The sequence below is a fragment of the Sciurus vulgaris genome (genome assembly GCF_902686455.1).
Source record: "Sciurus vulgaris genome assembly, chromosome: 3".
Classification (NCBI taxonomy): domain Eukaryota; kingdom Metazoa; phylum Chordata; class Mammalia; order Rodentia; family Sciuridae; genus Sciurus; species Sciurus vulgaris.
In genome coordinates, this window is record NC_136463.1 from 51472591 (window position 1) to 51485081 (window position 12491).

General features: G+C 37.5%; 1 protein-coding gene across 3 annotated transcripts; it reads right to left on the bottom strand.

Annotated features, from left to right (window-relative positions):
• Positions 1-864: 864 nt before the first annotated feature.
• Positions 865-12470, bottom strand: ADPRM (ADP-ribose/CDP-alcohol diphosphatase, manganese dependent). Of its 3 annotated transcripts, none has more exons than XM_079134071.1 (4): positions 12376-12470; positions 5532-6149; positions 4186-4302; positions 865-1402 (listed from the first exon to the last, which is right to left on the bottom strand). In XM_079134071.1, the coding sequence occupies exons 2-4, from the start codon at positions 6130-6132 to the stop codon at positions 1092-1094; spliced, it is 1029 nt and encodes a 342-aa protein (XP_078990197.1). In that variant the 5' UTR covers positions 6133-6149; positions 12376-12470; the 3' UTR covers positions 865-1091. The 3 variants fall into 3 exon arrangements, with proteins under 3 accessions (XP_078990197.1, XP_078990199.1, XP_078990198.1); XM_079134073.1 differs by having other exon boundaries at positions 12362-12414; XM_079134072.1 differs by lacking the exon at positions 12376-12470 and adding an exon at positions 12113-12368.
• Positions 12471-12491: the final 21 nt, after the last annotated feature.

A 12491-nucleotide genomic window follows, 5' to 3' on the forward strand; every position in this document is an offset into this window, starting at 1 on the left:
CACACAAAGGAATGGACTTATTTGTAACTTTCTGTAGGCCCTAACCACCCTCCAAGTTATGCTTAATTCCTGTGCTTAAATGATAGCAATGTTCAAGATATAGTTTCATAGCATTTGCATCTCCCTTATTAGACTATGAATTCTGCAAGTATTCATAATAACTTTTGCATCTCTAATTAAGCATATAAAAGATACTAATTTAGCCAGCTGAACACCAATAATCCCAGCTATTCCAGAGGCTGAGGCAGGACTATAATAAGTTCAAGGTCAGTCTGGTCAATTTAGGGAGAACCTGTCTCAAAATAAAACGAAAAGGAGAAAGGGCTGGGATATAGCTCAGAAGTACAGCATTTGCCTACCCTGCAGGAGGTCCTGGGTTCAATCCCCAGTACTGCAAACAAACAAAAACCAAAGTAACTTGTGGAGTGCTCTTTTGAAAAGAGAGCCTTTATTAATGAACTCATTTTTAAGCTGTTTTCCTACTGAATTTTAAGAATTATTAGTAAATTTAATTTTTTTATTGTAAACAAATGGGATACATGTTGTTTCTGTTAGTAAATTTAAAATTTGAATGCTTAAAATGTCTTCTCAAACCCCCACCTTTCTTCTTCCCATCGCCCCTCTTAACATCTTCTCATTGTCTACTGACAAACAGATCTAATCATGTATTCCTCAACTCAGAAACCCAATAGACTTTCACTGAGTCCAACAAAAGTAGAGTTAAATTCTCACTCTTGATTCATCATTCAAGGCTCTTCACAACATAGCCTAGCCTATCCTGCTTCATTTCTTACCATACCTTGAGCACCTATGGGTGAATCCCCATGGCATTACTTGCCCCTTCTAAATCTTTTGCTGTCATCTCCTCCCTGGTTTATTCTGTTTCTGACTTTCAGCACTGGAAATAATATCCAAAAATGACACTTCTGAATATTGTATCAACTAACACACTGAAGCCATAAATACATTTTGGTATGAAAGCAGAATACTGAATGATGGGATTGGGAATTTTTATTGTTTTTCTTTTTATATGATAGGGACAAATACAAGCAGTCATTCTCTTCCTGCAAAGGCAAACAGAACAAATCAGACTAAAAATCGAGAGCTTTTTCCTTCTTATAATTCATAATTCGGTCTGGAACTCTTCCTCTCCCTTTCAACATCATTTTGTCAGGATAGACGTGAACTGTGCCGAAAGCTTGGCTGTCTGGAGCTGTTTCAATAACTCCTTCTAAGTTGACATGGTGCACACCAAAAGGATCCTCAGAGTAGCCACCATCATGAGTATGACCAGCAAAGAAACACACCACACACTTGTGAGACCAAATGACTGCCAGAGCATCTCTGTAGTTCCAGGCCAGGCACACGCTGTCAGAGGCCTCTGGGTAAATGGGAAGATGGCCTGTTAGTTAAAAAAGAAAAAAAAGAAAAATAGTTAGCCAATTAAGAAATACATTTCCCATTAAAAAATAATAGTACTCAGGAAAAAAAAAAATGTGTATTGCTACCTCATCCAAATGGACTGAGACCAGAGAAAATCCACATATGTGAAGGAGTAGGCCATCAACACCCATGTCTCTGGAGCACAGAAAGGAGGGTGAGACAGTTTGCAAATGAGGTGGGAAAAGTGACTGTACAGGCAAAAATCTTGAGATCTCCGAGGCCTACACACAGCCTCAAGTTGTATAAACACCAAGGATGATCAAGGGCATCTTATGCAAGGCAGTCTACAAAGGCGGCCAGAAATCAGGCAGATGCTGTGCTGGAATTCAATTTTATTGATTTCCTTAAATATGAATGTTATATACACAGAAAGATATAGTACTAAATAAAAGAACAGTTTAGGGACTGACTATGGATTATGTGTCATTTATATAAACAATGCCATAAAACTGATTCATGAGACTTTGAACACCCCCATGAGATCAGGTGGCCATATCTAATTTACAGATAAGAAAGCTGATTAAAGCAGGGAGGTTTATACTGGGCCCCACAGGACATATGTGAAAGTAGAGCCAGGAGAATTTTGAATCCCTAATGTCAACACATCTATAAGTCTAGACCACACATATAAAAGGCCACGGTTTCACTCTGAAATTCAGATATCATGGCTCATTGATCTCTGCTTCTTTCCAATAAATCTTTTCTTTGTCCTGCTACTGTTCATTTTTATTCTGAAATTTAAACACGCTTTTGTTTATTATCTACTTATAATACAAGTAAAGGGGGGGTGAGGTAACAGAACCCTAAAGCAGGAAAGGAACACACATGTGTGAACACATGCCCACCCACACAGGCTAGCTGTGATAAGGTATAAGAGGCACTATACCTGTGTAGAAGCCATAATGACTTACCTATCAAATTACACAATTAGTTGCCCCTTTCCCGTAGAAGTACTTAGCTTCCAGGACACTGCTAGTTTTCCTTCAACCTCAATGATCATTAATTTTCAATCTCCTTTGCTGGTTTCTATTTAGTTCCCCAGCATCCTGTCAGGAGTGTCTGAATGCTTGGTCCTTGAACTTCTCTATCTATACCTAATATGATAGTGATCTTTTCATGATTTATATAACTTTAAAAATTGTCTACATTCTTTCAACTCCTGTATTTATGTGACAGCTTAAACCTCTATACTGAATTTCTAAATTACCCACTCAGTATGTCTACTAATGTACAACAGGCATCTATTAGGTATTAGATATCCATTAGACATCTGAAACAGTAGTTCCAAACTGACACCCTGGCCCTCTCCACCCAAACCTCCTTGTCCTTCAGGGTCCCACCTCAGCTAATGGCAATTCTATCCTTCCAAATGAATGGCCAAAACTCAAAAACTCAATAACTTCTGAGTAGCCACAATAAATTAAAAAGCACATAAAAATAAAAAGGAAATTTCTATTAAACTTTACTAAAGAGAATCTGAAGTGCTCAGTTGTTAAATGTTTACTTAAATATAAGTAAACAAGAGACTACTGAAATAGGTACACTGCCATTAGTAAAAAGAAAAGAATATGAGACAGAGGGGAAAGGGGACCAGGATTTAAAAAAAAAAAAAAAAAAAGGGTCTCAATTCTTTCAGCAGTTATGTGACTTTAGCTATGTAGTTTAATCTCTTGGGGCTTCAGTTCAAATTTAAAATTCAAGGGTTTGGCTAGGTCTCTTCCAATTTCAATACTTTTTAGCCTAGCAGTGGAAGAGCAAAAAAGTGGACAGTCAAGTACTCTAGTTTCTGAGAATAATTATTACTGAGCCAAATGGTTACATCCACAACCTCTGAGAGCACCTTATCTTTTCCAAACTTTGATGCTTGACAACCAAATAGCAGCACAAAAATCCTGTGCCATCTTCATGTTTTTAACCACACTTAAAAGATCAATTACATTTCTAGTTTTACATTTTATAGGAATGTAATTTTATACCATCAACCATCTGAATAGTCTATCATTTTCAAAGAATTTTCATACTTACAATTACACTTGATGCAATATTGAGAAAACTGCATTTTGTAGGTTCTATATTTGTTCAGAGCCACAGTTGACACAATGAGAGCCAGAATGCCAAGGGCTATAATGTCAGCTCCCAAACCAAGTCCACCGACCACATATAAACCCAAATTGGGTTCTTTGTGAGTGGGCACGTACATACATGTGAGTGTGTTTTAAGTACTTCCAAATTCCTATGTCTGATGGCAGTGTATCTGTCAAGTGATTCTAAATGAAATAATGTAACTAATTTCCTTGGGACCATGTGGCTGACAGTCAAAAGTGCTGAGTCTACCACATTACCATATTCTATCAACTCTATTTCATCTGGGCAGCAAGGACCTGTTCGGTGGCTACTTCATTGATAGCCAGGGCTCCTAAGGCTAAAATATGAAATGGGGACTGAAATGAATTTCTCACTTCAAAATTAATTGATCCCACTTGGGGAAAATCTGCTTAGAAATCTAAAATGGCAACTCATGTATTCTAATATATGGCAATATGCTTTTGTTATTTTACAGTTCTTTCCTGACTCATTCATAAGTATTAACTCAGGTTCAGGTTCTATTTTAATTTTAAAAATCAAGCATCCACTTTATAGACTAAGGATATCAAACATAAAAATCATTAGTTTTCTTTAAAAGTTAACTTTTCCCAATCTCTAAAATGCTACTGCAACCAGATAAACAATTTAAATACTTACTCACAATCACCACCTTTTCTTGGTTTGTGTCAGAGAATGTAAGAACTTCGTTCAACCAGTTCAGTTGTTCTTGGCTGAATCCTCCATTAAACTGGACAAACTGGGGCTCAGAAAGTCCTGAATAAATTCAATAAGTTAGACCCACAAAATGTCATTTCCATCTCATTTGGGCATTTAAATTTACCTAATGCAAGGACATTTGCTTTTTTCTGTAGGAATATGTATCAGCAGTATTTGACTTAAAATAGGAAATAACAAGAATTTAGAGTGATATATTAATAAGTTACGGTATCTTGTTCCTAGTCTTAACATTCCTCTGCTTACTTCACTGGCTTTTCAGTACACTAGAAAGAAAACAGAACCTCCTTACTCTGTCCCCTGACCCTGCTACATCCTCTTGCACCTGTTTACTTTCCAAATCATCTTATACATCACTGGCCTCTTCCTGTGTTATTCAATAATGCCTCTCTTATTCCACTTAATGCCTTCACATTTGTTTTCCTCTCTACTAGCTCCCTACCCATTCTTCCTAAGTATAACTCCTTCCTGTCATATAGATATTAGCTTATATGTTTCTCTCCTTGGAGAGGCTTTCTCTGATCATCTAATATAAAACAGTACTTCTAGTCCTTTTTTTTAACACCATACTCTTATTTTCTTGGTAGTACTTTGTTGAAATAATCTTGTTTGTTTCATTGGTTGCTATAGTTCAGATCTGAAATGTCCTCTCCCTCAAGATCCATTTGTTAAATGCTTGGCCACCAACTCACAGCACTATTGGGAGGTAATGAAATCTTTAAAAAGGGGGCCTAGTGGGAGAGAGTCAGGTCACTAGGGGTGCGCCCTGAAAGGTAATTCTGGGATACCAGTCCCTCTTCTTTCTCTTTCTTCCCAGCTGCCATGAGGTGAGCAGCTTGTTCTACCACATGCTCCCTGCCATAAAGTACTGCCTTGCCACAGGGTCAAAAGCAACAAGGCCAAGTGACCATGGGCTGAAATCTCTGAAGCCATGGACCAAAATAAACCTTTCCCCCTTATAAGTTGATTATTTCAGGTATTTCATCACAGTGAAGGGAAATGAATACATTTATTGTTTGTCCTGCCCACCTACTGTGCTGGTTCCCTCCATTTCGTCCCAGAATGAGCATTCAAATATCTGTTAAATAAATGAAGCTTCAATCATGTTGTAACCAATCCATGTGACATCAAGGCTTGGGAGAAATCCTGACCCTGAACAACAGCGACAATATACTTTTACCTTAATCGTCCATCTTCCTGCTGAATAAAAGGTAGCTGAAGAATTTAAAGACAATGTATTAGATTCTCAGCTCAAAGGAATAATTCACCTTGAGGACTATTCAATTCCGTATTTGGATTGTGCTCCCTCAGTATCTTCATACACTGCTGGTATTTTGGAGAAGACTGATCCACGCCTAAGACACTCAAGTCATAAGCATCGAGTAAAATGAATCGAAATTTAGGGAAAGGTACAAAGTGATATGCATAATAATTCTCTGAGGGTATGGTCTCAGGATGATGTACAATCCGATCTTCTAGAAACCTTGTGTTAAGTTTAGAGCGTGTTAAATAGTCTCTACTGAAGTTGTAGAATTCGTGATTTCCCCATGTATGATGAACTGGCACTTTAAGCATTTTGAATGTGTTCATAACAAGTTCTAGAGACTTTTCTGATGTTTTATGCTGTGCATTATAGCCATCAATAATATCTCCAAGCTGGAGGACACAACAGGGTGTGCTGCTTTCTTTATTCCAGTCTTCAATGGCGCCCTGTAAGTGAAGGAGACTATGTCTGTAGTACCTCCGCCTGCTTCCTTGGAAATTGTATCCATCTTCTAAGTCAGCATATTGAATATCTGCTATTACTCCAAAGGAGAAGAGTCGTTCTGAATTATCATTGAGGGTTCCAGGATTGGGATTATCAGCCATAACCTCCGAACTCGTTTCTAGAAAAAAAAAGTAAAAAAAAGATAACTATAAGTGAAAAAGACATTATACTTAATAGTTAATTCATAAGACAGCTTGACAATGAAAAAAGTGCATCCGCTTTAGAAGTGAGAGTCTCAGATCTAAAATACTAAGCCTCTGAAACAGTTCAGGTTCTCATCTGTAATACAGATAACTTTTATCCTCCAGAAGAGGAATAATTTAAAAACAGGTACTATTCCATAATGAATAGGCATTCTAATTCTCATAAAGCCAAATTCAAATCTAGAATAATACCTAGTTTACAATAAATACACATCACCTAAAAAATCCTTCCCCACAAACATCAAATAATTTCATCTGTAAAGGTTGTTTTAAAAGGTGTATATTACACTCACTTACTGTAACATAAACATCAGATTCCCATTATGGGTTATTTTATATTAGTCTGGGTCTTTCTTTTTGTTGGTCATTTGAAATAAGTTTCACATAGTTTATATCTAAAGTAACTGGGAGAGGCAGTAAAGACATGAAGGAGAGGAATAATTAAACAGTGATCAAAAAAAAAATTCAGCATTAAAACTATGACACTGATGTGAGCATTGTCATTTCCATAACAGTATTCCTCGTTCTTCAATAACTGGATTCTAACTTGAACCAGGTTTTTTGTTTTGTTTTGTTTTCCCTGCCTCAGTAGTCAAAGAGCCAGAGAATGTAACTGGGAAAAAAAACTATTAGATTGCTTACAACCTCAACTTATCATCTAGAAAAGAAAGAATCTCATTGTTATGTCAAACTATAACTCTTAAATTAAAAAAAGACAAAAATCAAAGGCCAAGATCCTCAATTATCAACTACTTTTGTTACAAAGTCTATCATAATTAACTTGTGGTAGTGTCTGAATTTATTAAAACCTAGTTGTTTCTAAAATTTCATTTGGCTAAAATTACTTGCAGACTTCCAGTCTCCAGTCATCTACCCAATATATCTACAGAATTCCTATTTAATTGTCTACAGACATGTGAATCCCAGTTGTAAAAACATTCCTCACAGATGGAGGCTACAACTCCATAATTGGAATAGGAGTCAGACTTCAACCAGACTTATTTATAAGAACAAGGAGCATTTTTCAAATTAAAACTGCTGTCACTAATGCTACACTATTTACCTAATCCATACAGTTAGGAGCTTCAGCTACTTTCCTTTCTTCCTCAATCCCACTGGTTGTAAGTAGCCCTAAAACAGATAAAACTGTACCAGGAAAAAAAGAGAGATAGAGAGAAAGAGAGAGAGAGAGAGAGCAACAGAGAGAGAGAGAGAGAGAGAGAGAGAAAGATATCCTAAAAAAATGGAAAGATATCCTAAAAAAATGGTTTGGTGTTTTCATGTGGTTTTTATTTTGTTGTTGTTGTTTTTAATTTGCTCATTTCTTACAGCAGTCCCCATCTGAAAACCCCACTAGATATCAAGTCAAATATGCTGACTTGTCAGTAAGTATGTATGCTGGGGTGGTTATCTTCATTGATCTTTCTATAAATGAAAGAAAGTCTATGACTTTTCGGGTGGAGAACTCAGATACAATTACAGAAATATAAAACTCATTTAAGTCAGCTGAAAATCTCTAGTCTTTATTAGTTGCAAGTATTTGTGATTCCAAGTACAGATTAACTGAAAGATAATTTAGCAAGTATGTCACATGAACATAATTAGCAAAGGTTAACAGAAAACTGATTCTGGGAATGCTTTTATCCCCTGCCAGATGGGCTTATTTGTTTTTATATTTAAACTCAAAGCCTTTAAGGTGATAATATGTTCTGTGGATCAATTATAGGATTGTTCTGATTAATCTGATCATCTTTCCAGTAAACAGTTGTTATTTTTGCCTGACCAGCAATCATTTCCTTTTCTTTGAGTAAGAGCACCCCAATTTTCATGGGGTAGATAGGTATGTACTCAATTCCCTGAGCACTGGTCATTTGACCTTTACTCCCTGGCTGGGAAAGGGAGTGTTCTACTGATAGATAATCAGGTCTGGTGTATGAAAACCATTTCCTCCTGACCAGTTAGGGTGTATGCACATAACATTAGCTCAAACTACAACTTGAGCTTAAGGAGAAAAGTTAACTGAGAAGTAATTCAACATGAAGGAAGCAAATCTGAATGATGGAAAGTATATTCCTGGAAACACTACTTAAATACCTGCATCTACCTGTCTGCTACAATTACCCGTGGCCATTTAGTTATATGAATCAATAAATTCCCCCCAGGTAAAAGCTAAATCAAATTGTTTTTCTGTCATTTAATACCAAAAATCCTGTTAACACATCCTTCATTGGCTCACAGTTTCAATTTAAAGAAACTGAGGGACACCCCAAGATTTGGCAACCTTTTAAAGAAAATTAAGAGAAGGTGGCAAAACTTAACAAGGGGCCCATACTGCCTAACAGAAATCAGTTCTGGGGTAGAAGAAACCAAAATATTGAATGCAGCTTTTAAAAATAAGGTCAATGATAGGGAGGCAACATATACTTTTATTAAAGAAGTTATTTTGAAAAAAATTTAAATTTATAACGTGGTCTACTAAGTGCAAGAGGGGGGACAAGGCCACATCCAGGGACAGAGAGACAAGCTCAGAAGTAAAGCTGGCAAACAGAACCAGATGGCAAAAGAAGACTCCCCCAGCTCATTCAAAAAAATTTTTTTTATGGTTCAGGAAGATGCCCTGGGGAACTCAGGAAGACAGGTCCAGTAAACATCTTACCAGAGGGAATAACTTTTCTGTTCATAATCCAATAAAAAATTTAGACAGCTTAGAGAAAGAGGAGCACTTTCTGTCTCAAATCTCCATCTTCCAGGCAGGTGCAATGATGCATGCCTGTGATCAGGAGACTGAGGCAGGATTGCAATTTCAAGGCCAGCCTCAGCAACTTAGTGAGACTCTGTCTCAAAAAATAAAAAAAGGGTTGAGGATGCAGCCCAGCAATAGAGTTCCCCTGCGTCTGACACCACCCCCCCCCCCCACCAAGTACTGCAAAAAACCAAATCAAATCTCCATCTTTAGGGACTGGAGATGGGGAGAAGAGGCAGGGATACAGAAAGCTTTTATAAGAAAAGCAGATTAGAACAAAAAGCAGAAAATTTACATATGTAGATTTAGTTAGGCTGTGTTAATCAGAAACTTGTCAGTCTCAGAGTTTCCTTGCTCTGGTCAGACCAGGGGCTACAGCTCTTCAGTCTCTACTCAGTATAAGGAAACAAAGTTTTTCAAAAGCTTCTGAAGTATAGAGACAATAGGATCTGTAAGAATTAGGATGTATTTTGCTTTTGAAGAAAAAGGAGAATGGCAAGTTTTTAGTGAACTTTGTTCGTGAAGTTTTGCCTGCACCATTTACCATGTGCTAAGATACATGTTTTAGTTTTTAAAAATGGTATAATCATGAGCTGCTGAAAGTTTTGAAACTTAAGAACCTCATAAGGTTGTTGTGAGATTGAACTAAATTGTATGCATACCAATTACTCTGCAGAGCTCTGAATCATAAAGCACCAAATATGAGAAAATAACATTTAAATTTTATATCTAAGAGTATATGTTTATTGAGTCACAAGTTAACTAAAACTGGAATAGAACAGAATAACAGTATTTTCTAGAAAAAAAAATGGCTACAAGTTTTGGTGTAAGATAAGCAGTCAGGATTTTGTGAAAACCATCTCAGACCTAAGTGATTTTTAAAAAATAAGTAAGATATGCCCAGGGATGCTTAACTGTTGAAAACTTGCTACAATACCAATAAAACTTCTATAACACCTAAGAGTCAGAAGGCTGAAGTCCTGTGTAATAAGCCCTGAAGCTTCTAAGAGGAACTTGTGAATGAAGACAGCCCTTCACTGAAAAGTATGCTTTATACCATTGCAAGAGAAAAGGGTGGGAGGTCTGGACATCATTAAGATTTTGTTAAGAGTCAGATGTGTCTCAGGAAGGGGGCCAGTTTGAAAAGCTTTTATATGCAGAGACCTCAAAAAGACCAGAGGAGGAGGGGATCTTGAAACCTGTTATATACTATTAACAGGAAAGTTGAGGCAGAAAAGTCCCTGGTTAGGCAAATGGGGCAGTGGTCTGCACCTCTAAGATGAAGCAAACATGTTACAGTATCAGGAACTTCACAAAATGTTTGGGCTTAGCTACTCTAAGCAAACTAGCCTTAAAATTTATGAAGCACAAAATTTAATAAGCCTTGACACTATTACTAGAACACATATCAGATGGTATTTATCCATGCCCTGTCTCTTTCAAAGAAAGTATCTAAATAGGAAAAAACAAGACAAAAAGCAACCTCATTTGGTGATCTCAGTGGCTTATAGTAGTGATACAAGTGATACAAATTCAAACTATATAACACTTTGTATACCTTTTAGCAAGGGTCCATCAGACTCAAAGGTGTTATCAGCAATTGCTAATTGTTATTAGCAATTTTTAAAGAATTTAAAAAGGTTTAAAAAGCCTTCTTTGAACTGATTTAGATGCTGCAATTCATCAAGAAGTATAAACTTAATGGGAAAAATTTTGTAAAAATGCCCTGATAAAATAAGGGTAAGGCTTTTAATAGAATCACTTTGGAAAATAAAATTTAATGTATCAGCTAAAAACAACTTCAAAGTCAATTACTTATACGTGTTTGCTCAGTTAACCCATAACTGAGCATTTAAAGAAATGAACAATACTTCTGCCTTAATAAGCAAGCTGCTTTTGTGTTCTTTTTTAATTACATGAGAAAACCTCTTCCTGGGCAAACAAATACATAGAAATAAGAGGGGGAAAATCTCACCACAGGCAATTTCAAGATAGAAAAAATAGTTTTGACTAACAATGATCTGAAATGCTAAGTAAACATTTAGCAACTCTTCTAACTTTGAGCATAAATTTCAAAAATTTCCAGTTGAACTATGGAATGAAGAAACACAAATACTACTAAACTACAATTTACTGGGATAGAGAACAGCCCCCTTGACTAGGTGCATCAAATCACAGGGAAAACAAAATCCCTTGCATCAATCCAATAATTAGTAGAACAAAAGTTGCTTTTGCTCTGAGTAAGTACCCTTGAGCTCAAATGCCAAGGAAATTAAGACTGACATGTTTTCAGGCTAGCTAAATATATATTTCTATTGCAAATGTATTGTATATTACAAAGTGTTTATTTCCTGCCTTCTAACCCACTATGCTTCCTTTTCTCTTATAAAACTTTCTGCACTCCTGAGTCCTTGAAGATGAAGATTTGGGATAGAAAGGCCTCCTCCATCTTACTCAAAGTCAACTTAAAGTCTTTCTCTCACAATTGCACCCTGAAAAAATATCGCACAAGAGTGGAATTTGTAAAGAAGGAGGCAAGAGGTCTTGGGTTTTTTGTGGTCCCCCCCCCCCCTTGTATTTTTGGAAATCCCCCACAGAAGTGGTGGGGTAGTGACGACTGCAGCTACTGAGACATAAAAAAAAAAAAAAAAACAAAAGCAGATGAAGGGGCTGGGGATATAGCTCAGTTCAAGGCCCTGGGTTCGATTTCCAGCACAAGATGCAAAAAAAAAAAAAAAAAAAAAAAACAGATGAAATCAGTGCCATTAATATGTGGCTGTATCCAAGGAACAGAAACAGTCTCAGATAGGAAACCAACAAACTTTTTTAAAGAAAAAACAAAAGGGGGCAGGGGGGGCAGGGGGCAGTGAGAGTATTTTAACAGACTGACAGACTGGAGCCCCAGTCGACCAAGTTAAGGAAGGCATATAACGCAGTATATACTTTGTACAGTAGTGCTTTAATCACTTTGCGCTGTAATGTATTCTTAGAAGTGCACTTTGGTTACACTTAACTCGCTTTTACCACCCTAACCGCCCAAATTTTAAAAATTGTTTTAAAAATATTTTTAAATCAAGGATTATTTCAAGCGCAACTGGTCGACTGATATTTTGCAGGTGTAAAAGGATCAACTACCCTGTAATTTCACTTGGCCGGCCTCCACACTGGGCTGGACGAGGGTAAGATGGTTGACCAAAGAGGTGGAGGAAAAGGGGCTAACCAGTCCTGCCAGTGTCCGGCCAGTGTTTTCTCTCTGCTTAGCTGTTAGCTCCCAGCGCTCAGTGTCGCCTGGCCCAGGTCTAGCTGGGACCCCCGAGAGTGACACCTCCCCACGGTCCCACTGTCCCCGCCCCCTCAGCCTGCTCCCGGCCCGCTTCCACTCACAAGGAACCACCTACCGCGCGCCGACTCCTTGACTAGGGCTCCCAGACTACCAGATAGGACACGGCGCCACCACCGAGCAGAACGGAAAGAGCGGCTTCTTGCGACTTCCGGAGGAAGCGGAAGCAATACC